At 62.4% G+C, this 16,636-nt stretch overlaps 1 protein-coding gene across 1 annotated transcript in view; it reads right to left on the bottom strand.

Annotated features, from left to right (window-relative positions):
- Positions 1 to 16,636, bottom strand: part of DNAH17 (dynein axonemal heavy chain 17) — a 60,028-nt gene that overhangs the window by 10,611 nt on the left and 32,781 nt on the right. Inside the window, exons 38-67 of the mRNA XM_004592866.2 lie at positions 15,858 to 16,015; positions 15,468 to 15,606; positions 15,148 to 15,375; positions 14,924 to 15,061; positions 14,301 to 14,433; positions 13,996 to 14,123; positions 13,445 to 13,593; positions 12,801 to 13,083; positions 12,530 to 12,703; positions 12,219 to 12,426; positions 11,876 to 12,041; positions 11,565 to 11,667; positions 10,629 to 10,776; positions 10,443 to 10,534; positions 9,701 to 9,862; positions 9,322 to 9,486; positions 8,802 to 8,993; positions 8,098 to 8,364; positions 7,360 to 7,521; positions 6,580 to 6,813; positions 6,265 to 6,429; positions 5,042 to 5,137; positions 4,737 to 4,954; positions 4,208 to 4,415; positions 3,999 to 4,114; positions 3,477 to 3,669; positions 3,147 to 3,382; positions 2,651 to 2,773; positions 567 to 771; positions 56 to 220 (exon numbers count right to left, since the gene is read on the bottom strand). Of these exons, the coding sequence (XP_004592923.2) occupies positions 56 to 220; positions 567 to 771; positions 2,651 to 2,773; positions 3,147 to 3,382; positions 3,477 to 3,669; positions 3,999 to 4,114; positions 4,208 to 4,415; positions 4,737 to 4,954; positions 5,042 to 5,137; positions 6,265 to 6,429; positions 6,580 to 6,813; positions 7,360 to 7,521; positions 8,098 to 8,364; positions 8,802 to 8,993; positions 9,322 to 9,486; positions 9,701 to 9,862; positions 10,443 to 10,534; positions 10,629 to 10,776; positions 11,565 to 11,667; positions 11,876 to 12,041; positions 12,219 to 12,426; positions 12,530 to 12,703; positions 12,801 to 13,083; positions 13,445 to 13,593; positions 13,996 to 14,123; positions 14,301 to 14,433; positions 14,924 to 15,061; positions 15,148 to 15,375; positions 15,468 to 15,606; positions 15,858 to 16,015 (5,154 nt within the window). The remainder of the gene's footprint in view (positions 1 to 55; positions 221 to 566; positions 772 to 2,650; positions 2,774 to 3,146; positions 3,383 to 3,476; positions 3,670 to 3,998; positions 4,115 to 4,207; positions 4,416 to 4,736; positions 4,955 to 5,041; positions 5,138 to 6,264; positions 6,430 to 6,579; positions 6,814 to 7,359; positions 7,522 to 8,097; positions 8,365 to 8,801; positions 8,994 to 9,321; positions 9,487 to 9,700; positions 9,863 to 10,442; positions 10,535 to 10,628; positions 10,777 to 11,564; positions 11,668 to 11,875; positions 12,042 to 12,218; positions 12,427 to 12,529; positions 12,704 to 12,800; positions 13,084 to 13,444; positions 13,594 to 13,995; positions 14,124 to 14,300; positions 14,434 to 14,923; positions 15,062 to 15,147; positions 15,376 to 15,467; positions 15,607 to 15,857; positions 16,016 to 16,636) is intronic.

The raw sequence follows: 16,636 nt of genomic DNA, 5'->3' as shown, positions 1-16,636 counted from the left end.
TTGCGCCCCCAGGGCCCTCATGGCAGCTGGCAGGGGCAGGGGCGGGGCCGTGTACCTTCTCCTCGATCTCGCTGGCCGTGTGCTTGGTGGTCTCCAAGTTCTCCACCAAGGCCGTGTCCCCCAGGAAGTTCCCGGACGCAGCGGACAGCCGCGCCAGGAGCGAGTCCTCCAGCTCCTTGAGGACGATCTTGAACTCATTCTGAGACTTGGTGAGGTTGGCCTGCAGGAGCGGTGGGCAGGGCCCGGGAGGCCGTGTCAGTCATGGCCCAGCCTCACCCCCACCAACCTCCAAAGCAGCACCCCGGGCTGGCTGGGCTGCCAGCAGGAGCTGGGAACCCTGTCTTCCTCACCCCCCCGGGGTCGCAGGAACCCAGCACTCGAGCCATTCCCGGGCATGCGTGTGTGCGTCAGCAGGGATCCGGAGCAGAACCCGGCACTTGGGGATGGAATTCGGGTGTCCCGGCTGACAGTGTACTTGCTGTGTGCGATGTCCACGCCCACCCACCCACCCACCCACCCGCTTCCGTCTGGGGCTACCAGGCAGTGACAGCACCAGGACCCGTTACCTTCAGCTGCTCCAGGTCCGGGCGCTCCTTGGCCACCACGGCAGCCAGGAGCTGGTCCTCAAGGCCGTCTCTGGTGACCAGGAAGTTGATGAGCGTGCACTGGGCCTGCATCTCGGGCTTGTAGTGGGGGTTGAAGTACTTGGTGTGCAGGATCAGGCGGAACTTGGGGTGATACTCCACTTCCTTGTCGCCGATCTTGATGAACCTGGTGTGAGTGCAGGGTCCCAGGCTGGGCCGGGCCAGTCCCGAAGTCCGCTCCCGCCCCCGTGGGTGCCGGAGGCCCCGTGGCTCCCCCGGCCTGCACCTGGCCCCCTGCAAGACTCCCCTGGGGTCTGGTCTCCCCACACCACGGGCCCTGTCTGCCCCTCCAGCCCACCTTGCCTCTCCCCAGACCTCGTTAGCAGGGCATTCTGGGAGCTCCCTGAGGTGCAGGGGGCCTGCGGACCCACTGGGGTGGCCGCCGTCCCCCTCTTGATTGAGCTCACTGCCTGCCTGGCTGTACTCCTTGGGTGTGGGTACTTCTGCAAGGCCTGGCCCCTCTATCCTGGCCTCAGTCGCATGCCTGCACCAAGCAGGGGTACCCACCTGCTCAGTCAACCTCGCTGCTCATAAAGAGAGGTGAGCCCGAGGACTACATCCCTACTGCCAAGGAGACCACGGGGAAAAGGAGTGCCTTCAGAGGCCAAGAACTCTGAGGTCACCCACCCCCATTTGGACCTACAATGTGGGATGGAAGAAGCCCAATTCCTGCCTTGCAGGATCCAGGGTCATCAGAACGACAACCAGGATCCCTGAGCAGTCCGCAGAAACAGAAGAACAGTAAACTTCCATCGGGACTAGGGAGAGGAGCTTTCTCTGGTCCTTGCCTGGTTCTGACTTTGGGTCCCCACCATCTCTTGCAGTGACTCCAGAAACCCCTCATAACAAACAAATGAACAAACAAACTAGAATAGATAGACAGAAAACAACTAGGAATGCTTAGAAACAGACAGGAAGCGGTCAGCCGGGATGCACTTATAACTCACTGGGTGGGACACAAAGATCAGTTACTCCTCTCTGGGGTGATAAAGGTTTCTCTGCACACCCCTCCCAAAAACGTTCACCTAAACTGTTGACATTGGTCCTGTTAAAGTTATAGAGTTAGACCACCCGAAAAACAACCAGGTTTAGCAAAATCATGCGTCAATGCTATAAAATGCTAAATACTAACATTGAAATAGACAAGAGACAGCTGAATAGCAATCTATAGCCATTTTAAGGTATATGGAACATGGCTGAATATAAACCAAAATTGAAATGTCTATGAGGAAGTCACAGGTTTCGGTCGAGAACCTGCATTTCCCTAGTAACATATTGGTTAATCAATACCACGTCAATTAATGCCATAATGTTGTAAATGGTTGTAACTATTATGTTGGGTTTTTTACTTGATTGGGATGATACTCTGCTGGTTCTACCTTCAGACCAGAGATGGTCTCACCAAGAAGCCATTGAACTTACCAGGACAATAAGATACTAGACTTTATGATTGGTCAAAACCTCCAATGAAAGAATCTCAACTGAATTTGAACTATGGAAATGCAACAAGGTGGAGCAATCCGCCGTGGGGGGAGGGTTTGGGGAGGGGCGGGGGGAATTCCAGTGCATAAAAAAAAAGAGAGGTGATCGCGAGGCAGGGGCTGACAAGCAGACAGGCAAAATGTGGTGGGTTCACGCCAGTGCTATCTGGTCTTGGGTTAGACTGGGGTCACTGACGGACGGATGGTGCTTGGCGGCCAGACACTGCGTGTGTGTGTGTGGGGGGGTGCAGACGGGCAGTAGGTGAGGCGTGGTTGGGGGCCAGGGCAGGTGCCCATAGCCTGTCCTCTGAGGGTGTCGCAGGGCTGAGGAACGGCTAACTATGGGGCCCTGGCCACTGCTGGCTCACAGCCTTGTTCCCACATTAAAAAAAATAATCCAGTCTCTCAAAATTTGCATGTAAGAACTGCCCCTCTCTCCAGGCTGCTGCGGCTGCTCCCTGGCCTGCCCGGCCCGGGCATGGCCGTCCCTGCCACCCCCGGGTGAAGCCACGGCTGCCGACTCACCTGCCCTTCTTGATGGTGTTCCTGCCCAGCAGAGGGTCCAGTACGGGGTCCACGGTCTCGCCGATGTTCTCTATCAGCAAGATGTCACCCTCCGAGACCGCCTGCTCAATGATGTCCAGGTAGCTGTGGGCGTGGCGTGGGGGCCGTTAGCCACCGAGCACAGCCAGACAGGGCTGGCTGAGCCAGCGGCGGGGGCCCATGCATGCCCAGCCCAGGCCCCCGTCCCATGTTAGGAACAGGCGGGCAGGCAGGGCAGTGGCCACCTGTCCCAGTGGCAGTGTTTCTCAGGTGGGAAGACAGCGTGACCAGCCCTGGCCCGAGGTCTCCCAACCCTGAGCAGGTGTGGTGGGGGACGGGGAGCCCTGGGCTCAGCTCTTCCCGCCTGCGCTGTTTCTGGAACCAGTGAGGATGGCTGCCAGCTTTGCTGGGTGCCCCCTATGCTGTGCGGACGTGTCGGCAGCCAGCGTGCTCTGCCCTGGCCCGGGGCCAGCCGCACCTCTTCTGGCCCAGGCGGATGGCCTTCAGCTCGCTGCCGTACTTATTCTTGATCCACTTGATGCCCTGGAGCTGGGCGTCCACGATGAGCGGCCAGCGCTCTGTGTTGCACAGGATGGTGGCGTTCTCCGTGGACATGCGGTCGCTCGGGAGGCCCTGGTTGTTCCAGGTGGCCACGTCCGCGTCGTCCGTCAGCAGGCTCAAGGGGTCCAGGCCTTTGGTGATGGGGATGGGGACCTGCCCAGGGGACAAAGGTGACCCGTTGCCCCTGGGATCCGTGCGGGCGGCCAAGCGGGCAGGCTGGCGTCCGAGCCATGGCTGTGCATCTTGCCTTCAGGCTGTCGATGTAAGGGATCCAGAACTTGTCCATTAGCTCGTTCCGGTACTTCTTGGTGAAATAGCCCACGTAGGAGACAAAGGCCGAGATGAGCAGTACGTCGCCGCACAGGGTGACCCCCTGGCCCTTGTAGTTCTCCACCGACTCGGCCCAGCGCACGTTTTCTGAGGCCAGCCCGCCGACCAGCCTGCAGCAGGAGGGCGAGGGGCATGGGCATGCCGGGAAGCCAGGGGTGGGGAGGCGAGTGAGTGAGTTCTAGGTGTGTGCTGGGCTTGGCGCCAGCTTCCAGCAGCCTACAGGACAGGGAACCCTGGGGTGCAGGGTCTGGATATTAGGGCACCCACGCTTGAGCAGTGGGTGGTGGAATGTGTAAGAACGCTGTATGGTGCGCATTGTGTCTCTGGCCACCAGCCCAGCGGGTCGCCGTCGTAGCCCGGCTCAGCCCGCCCCCGCTGCAGGGCGCTGTGTGGACACCATGTCCTCTTGTGGGAGGTGGCCCCGGGAAGAGCTGGCTACCTGTTGGCCAGCGAGATCACCCTGTTGGTGGCGTCGGCCTCCTGCTGGCACTTGATCTTCTCCGCGGTGGCTTTCTCAAACGCTGACGTCAGGTTGTTGAGGTTGGCGTTGAGTTCCTGGTAAGACAAGTGGGGGAGGCGGGGATGAGGTGCGGGACGCCATGGGCTGGCGTAGAGTGACGTGGGGAGGCCCGGAGGCCGAGCACCCACCGCAATCTTGTTTTTGATGCGCGACAGCTTCTCCTGGGCTTCGGCCAGCTCCGCGTTGGCCTCCTCCAGTGCCTGCCTCTTGGGGGCCACATCGCAGTAGACCTCATAGAAACGCACGATGTTGATGCACCAGGAGCACAGCCCTGCAGCGGCCGTGGACTTGGAGCGGATGAACTCGGGGTCGAAGGTCGGGTTGCCTTGGTAGGGCCTGGCAGGGGCGGGAGGGCGGGGCTCAGCCTGCAGGGCGTAGGATGCTTGGGATCCTGTGGTGGTTGCTAGCGGAGGGAGAGGCAGAGCACCCCAGCCTCTGGAGCAGAACTGGAGGGGGCGTGGAGGGAAGTGGCGAGGCAGGAACCCCCAAGCGCACGCATGTGTCTTTCCTAAGTGCACGTGTGTGGGCTGCTGCTCCAGTGGGCACAGGCCCCACAGGCTTGGCCGGTCTCCCTCAACCCCCTTAGTCCCAGCTTCCCCAGGGCCTGGCAGCCTGGGTGGCGGCAGAAGGCCCCCTGCTCCCCCCACCCCGACTCACTTGAAGGCCTTGAGGCAGGCCTCGGGGATATGTTCTTTGTCGAACTTCTTGAGTGAATCCAGGAAGCTGTCCACCTTGCCCATCATGACTTTGGCAGCCTTCCAGCTCTTGTCCTTGGGGATCTTGCCTCCGGGCGCCGTCAAGATCATCACAGCGGCCGTGACGTTGACCACAGCATCAGGCGGGGACCCGAAGGACTTGAGCTCCGTCAGGTTGTTCTGCACGCAGCGGGCGAAATTGTGGGGCATGTCTCGCTGGGCCCGCACAGCCAGACCACCTGCGGGCGGGCTGGGCCCCTCCCTCACCTTGTTCAGTGTGTCCAGGGCCTCCTGCGCTGCCAGCAGGGCTGGCTCGGCCTTGGCCAAGTCCGTCTCACAGGCCTTCTGCTTCTCGGCGACGTTCTGGGGGGAAACAAGGCAGCCAAGGTAGCTGGGGGCCCTCTTCTGCTCACATGCCTCATGCCTGCTGCCCCGCCACAGGTTCAGGCCACCTTTACAGCTGGTTTCTCTCCCCTGCTCACTCTGTCCCTCAGGTCACTGCAGGAAGAGCCGGGACTGGCTGGACACTCTCCAGCCAGGGCTGTCCCCTCTTTCTCAAAACCCCTCAAATGCAGGTACTATTCAGCAGAGCTTGCATGGGTTGGAGGGGTGCTTGGCTGTGGGTGGGTGGTTTCGGGAGGGAGGGCTCTTTTTTAAAAAGATTTATTTATTTTAAGAAGATTTATGGAGAAAAGGACAGAGAGAAAGATCTTCCATCCATTGATTCACTCCCCAAGTAGCCACAACAGCTGGAGCTGAGCTGATCCAAAGCCAGGAGCCAGGAGCTTCCTCCGGGTCTCCCACGCGGGTACAGGGTCCTAAGGCTTTGGGCCGTCCTCTACTGCTTTCCCAGGCCACAGGCAGTGAGCTGGATGGGAAGTGGGGCTGCTGGGATTAGAACCAGTGCCCACATGGGATCCTGGTGCTTACAGGTGGAGGACTAGCCAGTTTAGCTATGGTGCTGGTCCCTAGAACCTCTTCGGAGAGTGGGCCCTGACCTCCTTCCCGTTAGTCCCTGCAGTGGGGGCTCCTCCCTGGAGTGGGACTACTCCCCTGGAGTGGAGCCTCCTCCCCTGCAGTGGGGGCTCCTCCCTGGAGTGGGGGCTCCTCCCCTGGAGTGAGGCTGCTCCCCTGGAGTGGAGGCTCCTCCCCTGAGTGGGGCTGCTCCCCTGGAGTGGAGCCTCCTCCCCTGCAGTGGGGGCTCCTCCCTGGAGTGGGGGCTCCTCCCCTGGAGTGAGGCTCCTCCCCTGGAGTGGGGCTGCTCCCCTGGAGTGTGTGAGGCTGCTCCCCTGGAGTGGGGCTGCTCCCCTGGAGTGGGGCTCCTCCCCAGTGAGGCTGCTCCCCTGGAGTGGGGCTCCTCCCCTGGAGTGGGGCTGCTCCCCTGGAGTGGGGCTCCTCCCCAGCGTGAGGCTGCTCCCCTGGAGTGGGGCTGCTCCCCTGGAGTGGGGCTCCTCCCCAGTGAGGCTGCTCCTGTTTCCAGAGGCACCGACCTTGTTGATAACCTCGACTTTGACCTCCTCCTCATCGGCGACGGCCTTCTCCTTGCTGACCTTTTCCGTCTCCACGCCCACCACCTGGATCAGCTTGTCGGCGCTCTCATTCTTCTGTTTCAGCTCCATTTCCTGGACGGCCAGCTTGGCCTTCAGGTCGTCCACCTGCGGGGTGGGTGTGGGGAGGGGGCAGGGTGGGCTCAGGCAGTGGCCACCTGGCCCAGGGCGGGGCTCGTCCGTACGGAGCACCTGCTGCATACACAGGGTCCCAGGTCTCACACGTTTCCCTGGGGCTGCTCCCCGGCCACCCTGCACCTGTGAGGCGGTGCTCTGCAGCTTCATGAGGCCATTCTCCAGCCGCTCGATCTTGGCCCCGAGCTCCTGCCTCTTCTTGGCCAGCAGGCTCTGGTATAGTTTGATCTGCTCCAGGAAGGTCTTGGGGGTAGTGTAGTTGTAGCGCCTCTCGGTGGCCAGGTACACCTTGGACAGCTCGTTGACCGTGGTGTGCACATACGACATGAACTGACTGATGGACGCCTTCACTTCGGGCTGCGAGGCCAGACCAGGCTGGTTACTGCTGGCCTCACACTCCGAGGGTGATGGGCTTTGGGGTGGGCATGAGGTGGACGTGGGTGACAGGCTCCTGTCAGTGCACGGGATGGGGACAGGGACCCCGAGCAACAGCTGTCCTGGCCTGCACTTTCTACATCCGGTTCTTGGTGAGTCCTGAGGTATTAGTTCCGGGGGCAGGTGAAGTGGCCCAGCAAGTCCCACAGTTAGTTCTGGGGGCAGGTGAAGTGGCCCAGCAAGTCCCACAGTTACTTCTAGGGGCAGGTGAAGTGGCCCAGTGGGTTGAGCTACCATTTGGGGTGCTCGTGTCTGACATCCAACCCTGGCTGCTCCACTTGGGATCAAGCTTCCTGCTGACACACCCTGGGAGGCAGCAGGGGACAGCTCAAGTGCTCAGGCCCCCTATGGAGGACCCGGAGGGAGCTCCTGGCTCCTAGCTTCGGCCCGACCCAGCCCTGGCTGATGCAGGCATTTGGGGAGTGAACCAGCGGGTAGAAGGGTTCTGTCTGTCCCTTGGGTACCCACCTGGATCCCCTGGGTCTCCTCCAGGAAGCGGGCGCTGACAGACACTAGGGCATCTTCGGGCCACTCGTGGAACCAGTTGATGGCTGTGCAGTTGACCACGGCGGGGAACTTTCTTGCCCGCACACGCAGGACAGAGCCCACGGGGGAGAAGCAGAGGATCACCTGGCGTGGGGCCACGGGTGACCACTCAGCAGGTGGGTGACCATGCGGAGGGGAACCTGTCCCTTGGCCGCAGTGGGAACACACTCACGTGTGACACCCCTGTGGGGCCAACTCCAGCCCCCGCCTCTAGAGACGAGGCTGGGCAGAGGGAGGAGCCTGTTAACCGAGGCTGGAGGCTGGCAGGGCTAGCGTCCCTTCCCAGTCCAGCAGGAGGCACAGAGCCTTCAGGGGCCCTGACTGATGCCAGCTGAGGCCCTAGACAGGGCAGACTCCCTGGACACCCTCAGGAGGGTGCCTGTGCTGGACAGGACCTGGAGGGGGCTGCTCTCAGCCCCGGGGCAATGCACATGATGGGGAGAGGCTATGTCTAAAGAGGCTTCCTTGGGTGCCCCCCACCCCGACAGGTCTGCCTGTGGTGGGAGGGAATCGTGCCAACTTGCACCCCGGCCTGGTGCTGGGAGGGGAGCTGGTGGCAGTGGCCACAGGGGGGGGCGATATGTGTGTATGTATGTAGGGGTGATATGTGTGCATAGGGGTGGTGTGTGTTGGGGTGGTGTGGGGGGGGGCGCAGCCCACCTTGAGCTGCCGGCGCACTTTCTCGATGAAGAACTTCCAGCAGGCCTCCCGGGTGTCGGCCATGCCCAGGGCCTTCACCTGCGGCCGCATGGAGGAGATGATGGTCTCCACCTCGTCCTCCGTGAACAGCCCCGGGATCTCGCCCGAGGCCAGCAGGTCGTTTATCAGCACTAGGAACTGCTCCTCTGACACCTGCGAGTCGGTCATCAGGAACACGGAGGGCACATTCTTCACGGCCGACTTGATGTACTGAGCTGCGAGGTCCACCTGTGTGTGGGTGAGTGGCTCAGGTCCCCGTAACTGGCCTCGTGGCGGCAGCAGGGACTGGACGGCGGGTCCCCCACCGGTGCAGGGACTGAGTGTGCTGCGTGGTCAGAGCCAGCAGGTCTCCCTTCCTGGGCTGTGATTTTCTGGTCTGGCCCAGGCAGCAGATGGAGGAGGCAGCGACCTGTCCTCCCTGCTGGTCCTTTGCTCAATTTAGGGGTGGCGCTGGGACCCTGGGGGGCTGGGTCGGGGCTTCGAGCCTTTCGGTGTCCAGGGGCCAGGGCCAGGGCCAGAGCCCCAGCTGCTCTAACTCGTAACCTCCTGGACGTCAAGCCGGGAGTGAGCAGCCTCACCACAGGCCACACGTGGCCGCGGCTGGCAGGGGCTGTGGGCTGTACTCTGAGACGCAGCCCCCGGGGGCAAGGGGAGAGCTGGCTCACCTTGAGGTCTGGGACCCCATAGCCCTTCTTGAGCGTGATTTGGAACACATCCAGGGCGCTGATGAAGGCCGCCAGGCGCGACAGGCTCTGCTTGCCGCTGCCCCCCACACCCACCAGCAGGGCGTTCCCACGTGGCGACTCCAGGATGCGGTTGATCCGGCAGATGTGAGCCACTGCGTCCTCGAACAGTACCTGCGGGGGCACAGTGGGGCCTTGGCGCAGCGCGGCCCTGCCGGGGTCTATGCGGGAGAGGCCCACGTTACCCACGGCCCACCCGGGTCTGAAAACACTCCATGGAACTTTCCAGAAACAGCTTTCTGTTTCTTTCTTCCTTTTTTTTTTCCTGCCTCCCTCCCTCTTTTTCTTTCTTTCCTTTTTAAATTCTCACTGTTCCTACTTGGTAAGTTCAGCTTTGCCTCGGGGTGGCAGATGACGTGACAGGTACAGGCCTCGGCCCGCACTCGGGTCTCGGAGCACACGGGTGCCTGTGGGCCCGACCTCCAGCCCCGCTGCCCCTCACCAGGTTCATGACAGCGTTGGCCTCGTTGTAGCTGTCCAGGACGTTCACCAGCAGCTTGTTCAGGTATACCATGTCTGTCACGGGCAAGTACTTGGACTCGCCGATCCCTTGGGCGAAGTGGCAGAAGATGTTGGGCTTGGCAAAGAGGTGTTCATCGCCCAGCTCCTGGAGGGAAGGCAAGAGAGAGCCGGCATCCTGCACCCTCCCTGCCGGCATGGGGCTGGCCTGAGGCCACTGCCCCACACGCGAGCCACTGATGGGGCCTCATGCTGCTCTTCCTGCTCCCACTGGGGTCTGCACTGGCCTCCTGCAGCCTCCCTGGGCTCTGTGGGGTGGTGAGGGGTGGGGGTGGGGGACAGCACCGCATGGAGCTACTTACATCAAAGAACTTCTTAGTGGAAGCCATGGTGACCCTGTGCAGCGTGTCCTGGTCTTTCTCGTCCACCATCTTGTCACCGTACACGCGCTCCGCTTCATGCAGCCACAGGCGGACAAGGTCCAGGGGCATCTTGAGGACTTCCGCTGTGGAGAACAGCAATCCCTGCCCCGCCCAGGATGGGGTGTTCACTGCACCACACAGGGCTCGGGGCTGGAGAGCGGGGAGTGGGCAGCGGGCAGACCACCAGCGTGGGTGCCGTGGCGGGCCTACTGGATCACCCGCGCAAGCCGGGCTCAGTTCAGCAGGTGCAAGCTGTGGTCTGTTGGCCTGGCCCCCTTCTGGGAGACAGACAGATTCTACCCTGGTGGGCTTCACATTCCAGTGGGAAGACACTACCAGGCCAGCAGACTGACAAGGTCACGCCACTATGGGCCATGTACTGTTGGTGACATAAACGAAGCACTGATCTTGGGCCTGTGAGGGCCAGAGGCCTCTGTGATGGACCCCAGTGGGAAGGACAGGTCAGTCACGGCACCAGGCTTGGGTGTTGTTATAGCAACAAATGGCGGTGTTAAGTGGCCGGACTCAACACCCCACTCTGATTAGGTGGTCCACAGACGGCGAGAAAGATTAGTACCATCATCACCGTCATCCTCACCACCCCCCCTGCCAAGAGCACGCTCGCACCTCCAGCCACAGCCGCGTGGCTCTCTCCCTCCCTCCCTCCCACCAGGAGCTGCACCTGGAAGATGTTGGAGAGGTCTCTGAGGTTGAAGACGTAGTGGAACTTGATGGCGGTGGGAAGGAACGTGGCCGTGACTTTCTGATGCAGGGCTGTCAGAGGAGACGGACACGCCGCCAATGATGTGCCCCTGTCCTGGCGGCTGAGCCAGCGGAGGGCTCACTGCAGGGCGTCCCAGGAGCTTACCCAGCGCTGCAGCCACTAGCTGGTTGCCCATCCTCTGGACCACCAGGGGGACGGAGCGGAAGGCCAGGTGCTGTGCCAGGATGGTGCTGTAGATGGCCGTCAGGGCCTCCTGGCCGGGGAAGCTCACAGCAAACACGCAGAAGTGTCGCTGTGGGGCAAGCCCAGCCCAGTCAGCTCCAGGGCAGTGGCGCCAACTCGAGGGCGTCCCTGTGCTTTGAGTGGGGTTAACGCAAAGGCACTTACAAAGCTCAATTGCATTGAATGCTGATGACACAAAGGCCTAACGTTCATGAACACAGAACTATGGCTGAGTATTTCAGTGGAAAAACTGTGAATTGCAAACTTGAGTTTTACATATTTCTATCACTTTTTGCAGACCCCTCAGGTGCATGCAGTTCAAAATATTTTATAAACCGGAACTGTGGTTTTTAAGAAATTATTTGAAAGGAGAGCAGAGAGGCAGAGTTAGAACAAACTTATACTTGTTCACTCTCCAATGCCCACTCATCCAGAGGTGGGCTTGCATGGAGCCAGGAGTTCAGACTCATCTCCTGGGCAGGTGCAGGGACCCCAGCACTCGGCCCACCCCACTGCCTCCCAGGCGCATCAGCAGGGAGCTGGACGGGACGTAGTGACTACCTGGGCCTTGCATTTTGCACTCCTACATGGGATGCAGGTGTCCCAGGCAACAGCTTAGCACACAGTGCCACAGCGCTCCCCTCCCTGCCATCCCAATATTTTATTTCCACCTTCTAGAACCTTCTGAAGTCCCCGTGTGTGTTGAGAACTGCCACATTTACTTCAAACTTTCAAGAAAAAAAAAATTCAACAGAAGCTAGGACGTGGTTCAGAAAGCAGGCCGGGTGGGCGGGGACAGGAGTCCGAATAGCTGGTGGGGGGTGTGGGGGTGCAGGGGTGTAGGTGCCTCCTGCTCACCTGCAGCCTGGGGTCGATGGTGAACGACCCCGAGGTGGGGTTCATGCAGGCCACGTACTGACAGTTGTGAACATCTTTCAGCGTCAGCTTCTGCCTGTCGTACCTGTGTGGGGGTGGGAGGCGGGAGTAGGGCTGAGGTGGCACCCTGTGACACAACCCCATCGGTGCTGATGATCTGTGCTGCCCCAGGCCCCGCCCACAGCTTTAGGCCCCGCCCCACACCACAGGCCACACCCACAGCCTGCAGGCCCCACCCCTGCACCACAGGGCCCGCCCCTGCACCACAGGCCCCGCCCCACAGCAAGCCTCACCAGTGCCCATGGTCCATGTGCTGCCGGATGAGGGTGTGCGGGGCCACCGTGCCATACTTGTCCACTTCGGGCATGTTCATGTCATCGATGAAGTAGATGAGCTTCTTGGTGCCTGGAGGCCCGTAGTTCCGCCCTGATTTCTTCTCCAGCGGCTTCTCCAGCACCCCTGCGGAGGGCGGAGCTACAGTCTGCCTGCTTCTGTGTGTGAGCTGGGCCCTGCCTGCTGTCCCAGGACAGGCCAAGGGCACCTGCCTGCTGGGGAGGCAGGCTCTGGGGGGAGTGCTGGGGTGGGTCCTGGCCCCCACCCAGGTGCCCCCTTGGTGGGAAGGGCCCGCCAGCGCACCCTGCAGCATGGCCGAGGTGGTGTAGAAGTTGAAGGGCACAGCCTGGACCAGGTAGTCATCAGTGCTCAGGCTGTCCAGCTTGTCGCTCATCAGCACCGACTTGCCTGTACCCGCGTTGCCCACCAGCATCACAGGCCACGACTTCTCCATGAGCAGGTCCATGAAGTACCGGATGCGCGCCGTCTCCATGGTGTGCACCAGCGAGGCCTGCAGGGGTGAAGCGAGATGACGGGTCAGCATCCACCCCTCCTCCCCTCCCCACCTTGGCTGCGGCCACGGCCATGCGGTGCGGTGGGGGTGGGGGGTGCACCTGCAGGGGCACGTCGGGGTCCAGCTCGAAGGCGGGCACTTTGTCCGTCCAGGGCAGGAACTTCTTGGTGTCGGGGTCGATGTAGTAGTCGAAGATGGTGCCCTGTGAGGGGAACTTGATGGTCTTGAACTCATTGACCCACCACCTACTGAACTCCACGCGGTAATCCACCAGCTGTCGGAGACATGAGCCAAGGACGCACTGGGGGGTTTGCTGCGTGCGGCGTGCGGGGGCGGGGGTGTCCCGGCCCGTGCCCTGGCGGGCTCCTTGCCTGGTCCTGGAACATGGCGCCGCCGAAGGCCCAGAGGCAGGCGAACACGAAGTAGAGTTCATAGAGCTCCTTGGGCGAGTCGGGCGGCGCCGTGCGCTCGGTGAGCAGGCACTCCAGCAGGTACAGGATGGTCTGCACGATGGTGACCTCGGGCACTGGCGTGATCCTCTTGAAGCCGAAACGCAGCTTGTCCAGGCACGTGGGCAGGTACTTGTCGAAGAGGATCATGACGTTGGCCTTCTCCGACTGCACCTTGCGCCGCTCGATCCAGCTGCTCACCACCCTGGCAGAGGGGCAGGAGGGGGCACTGCGTGGGCCCCGGGCCTATAGGAGCTGTGCCCTGCCTCCGAGGGGGAGCCGGGAGCCACCCCTCACTGTGAGGTGGGAGGCAGCCGCCCCAAACGAAGCCAGTACTGCACAAGGGGAGATGCCCTCACAGCGTCCCGGAGACCCCGGGACGGGCGGGGAAGAGAAGGGGGTCCGTCTGTGCCCCCCATAGATGCTGGCCCTGGCCTGTGCAGCCCGCCCTCAGCTCCCCCTCCCCGCCCCCACCAGCACACGGTCCTGGTGCCCAGGCCGCTCCACATGCATCACGGGTGGGTGAGCCTGCCTATGCCACCCCAGGCCCCGGCCCCAGGACGCACGGGTTCCAGCCCAGGTCGGCTGGGTTGATGTAGAGGATGCCGGCCCTGGACACGGTGGCCGGGGTGGCGGTCCTCAGGTGACTGATCTCAAACACCAGCCTCATCGTGCGGTTCAAAGGGATTCGCTCGTTGCTGGCCAGGGTGAGGACCTGGCGGGCACCAGGCAGAGGGGAGACTGTCAGCCACGGGGTCTCCCAGAGGCCCTGGAGACCAGGACCTTGGGAGGGTCAGGCTTCCGGTGCTCCTCTAAGATAGCTGAGATGCTCCTGGGGACACCAGTACCACACATCGGGTAGGGTCCTGGCTTCCCTGTCTCCCAGCTCCCTGCTGTTGGTCACCCTGGGCAGCGACCGGTGAGGGCTTGAGGGCTTGGGACACCACTGCTCTCGTGGGAGATCCAGAGGAGCTTCTGGCTTGGCCCTGGCTTGGCCCTGGCTTGGCCCTGGCTTGGCCCTGGCTTGGCCGCAGCGTGTCCGGGGAGGGGCGGGGAATAAGCGGCTCTCCTTCCCCCTGCCCTTCCAGGAAGAGCCCTCCAGGGGGCGCCCTCGAACCTTGTTGTCGTCCATGACGGTATTGAGGGATTCGATCCACATGGGGTCTATGTCTCCGTCCAGCACGATCCACTTGGGGCCGTCGTGTGTGATGTTGGCCAGGTCTCGCATGATGGTGGAGAACAGGCCTGGAAGGGGCAGGAGCATTACCCCCGGCCCCGCCAGGCCTGGCTCCCTCCTCCGCCCCGTCCCGCCCCGTGTGGCTGCCTGCCCCGGCCCAGTGTCCACCGTGCCCGCACACTGAGCCAGTGCCCAGCAGGCGTGGCACTGTGACCCCAGCTGCCAGCGCGGAGCCCCGTCTTTACCGTCCTTCCACTCCCGGGTGGCCGGGTTGATGATGCCGAAGAGCTCATCACAGGTCACGGCCTTGGGGTCCAGGTCTACGGCCACTGGCTTCCTCTTCAGGTTCTGGTAGGTCTTGTTGAGGGACCTGAGGACCTGGCATGGGAGTGGGCACCGGTGTGGCTCACCCTCCCCTGGCCCAGGGCCCGCCGGAGCCAGGCTGAGGTCAGGAGAGCTCCGTTGACCCCAGCTGCTCCCTCACTCGGCAGGTCACCAGCTCCCAGGAGAGCGGGGGAGGGCAGGCAGGGTGGTACCCTGAGTCCAGGCGCCCTCCCGGGGAAGGGCCAGGACGAGGACCCTGGGGGGCCTCAGCGTGTGTCCACGGAAGACGCATCCTCGTGGGCTCTGTGAGATGACCTTATCTTCCATTCTGTCTTCCCTGGAACTCTCTGAGACCCTCACGTGTGCTCGTTGCCAGCACCCTGGACTGGGGGTCTGTCTTAGAGCACAGCTTGCTGGGGGCGCCCGGTGTCCTAGACCTGGGAACCAGCCTCTGGTGAGAGCAGGCGGGGGCACAGGGGCTGGCAGGTGGAAAGGGGCGGGGACCAGGACTTTCACGCCCCCTCCCCATCCCGAGCCCGCCTACCTGGGACTTGCCGCTGCCCGCGTTGCCGATGACAAATACCGAATGTCGCACCTGCAGCAGCTCCTCCAGCTGCACTACCTTGAGCACGAAGCTGTCCTCGGCCTGCAGCCGCAGCTCCACGATGCTCTGCTTGATGACCTGGCCGGGCGCGCACACGGCCTGCTGTGACCCCTGGGGCTGGGGGCCGTGGCAGGAGGAGCCCTGGGCGGGAGGGCCAGCTCTACCTTCTCAAAGTTGGGGTCTCGCTTCCGGGGCACGTCTAGGGCTGGGAAGAGGTCCCCGATGAGCCCCATGAACACGGGCAGGTCGTCGGTCACAATCTTGGGGATGTTGAAGTCTCTTAGTGCCCGCATGAGCACCTGGTCCTCGGCGCGGGTCGGGTCGCCCCTCTTCAAGGAGCCGGCTACCACCAGCACCGACTTGATGGCGCGCAGGCCCCAGTCGTAGTGGTCCTGGGGCCAGGGCAGGGGCGCGGGGTGTGGGGTCAGTGAGCCTCCTCCCCTCCCCTCCCCAAGATCAGGCCGCCCCTCCCTGCCAGACACACCTGCTTCGAGAGCAGCTCCTTGCACAAGGTGTAGAGTGTGATGAACTTCCGGGCCAGCAGCCGAGCTTCCAGGAAGCCCTCGGCCACCAGCATGATTTCACAAATCAGCTCGAAGTCGGGAACGACCATGGCACAGGGCCTGGATGAAGGGCAGCTTCAGCCTCCTCCCTCTGCCCCTTGCCACCACACCTGCCACCCCAGGGCTAGGGAGCCGGGGTCCTGGCCCCAGCCTCCCCGCCTCCACTCGGGGTGCATGCACTGTGCAGACAGGGACCTCCTGCCTCCTGGGAGCTTTGGGAGGAGGCACTTGCCTGCCTGCCTGCCACCTGCACCCCTTGGGAGCCCGGTTAGCAGGGGTCTCTCCCCACTCCTGGGTCCCAGGCCACGCACCTGAACAAGGCCTTCAAGTTCTCGGGCAGCTCGGTGCGGCCGGCGTAGCCAGGGTTCATGGTAATGAAGATGCCAACGGTGGGGATGAGGCTGATAACTTCCCCCAGGAAGTTGAACGTCTTCTTCTTGGCTCGGATGGCGTCCTGCACGCATTTCACCTGAGCGGCCGTCACACAGACACGTCGGCACCAGCCGCCAGCCCCAATGACGTCGGTGCCCAGGTGCGTGGCCCAGAACTCCCAGGGGCCCCTCTCCCACCCAGGATGGATCCCATGTGACCTCCAGCCTGCCTTCTCACAGAAACACCGTGTATGACCACAGCGTGACGTCACGGCCGGCACCTGGCGTTGGCTCCGTCCAGCCTCTCCTGCACCCCAGGGTCGCACTGCCCCGCATGGGGGTGTGCGGTGTGTGTGTATCTCTCTCCCCCCCACACCCCCGAGCTTCCTCACACAGTGGTCCCTGGAGGGTGTGGGTGCCCGTCCTGGCTCAAAGGCCCATGGGGGTGTTTGTGTAGGTGAGCATCTCTGACGCCACCTGCCACCTCCAAGGAGAAGTCTGTGACCTCGGGGACCTTGTCTGACGACACTTCTTGCACAAACCTGCACAAGGCACTGCAAATCTCCAGATCACCTCCGGAGGGCGCCCAAGACCCATGGATGAGATTGTGGAATTCACCGTGGGCCCAGATCATGGGGCTGGGGGACCCTGTGCGGGACCCCAGGGCTCGGCACCCCGCTTCTTCCTTTGACTTTGGGGTGTGGCAGGAACTCTGCTGA

The sequence above is a fragment of the Ochotona princeps genome, chromosome 17 (genome assembly GCF_030435755.1).
Source record: "Ochotona princeps isolate mOchPri1 chromosome 17, mOchPri1.hap1, whole genome shotgun sequence".
Classification (NCBI taxonomy): Eukaryota; Metazoa; Chordata; class Mammalia; order Lagomorpha; family Ochotonidae; genus Ochotona; species Ochotona princeps.
Note: the sequence above shows the minus strand (reverse complement) of the source record. Positions and strands in the feature narration are given on the sequence as shown.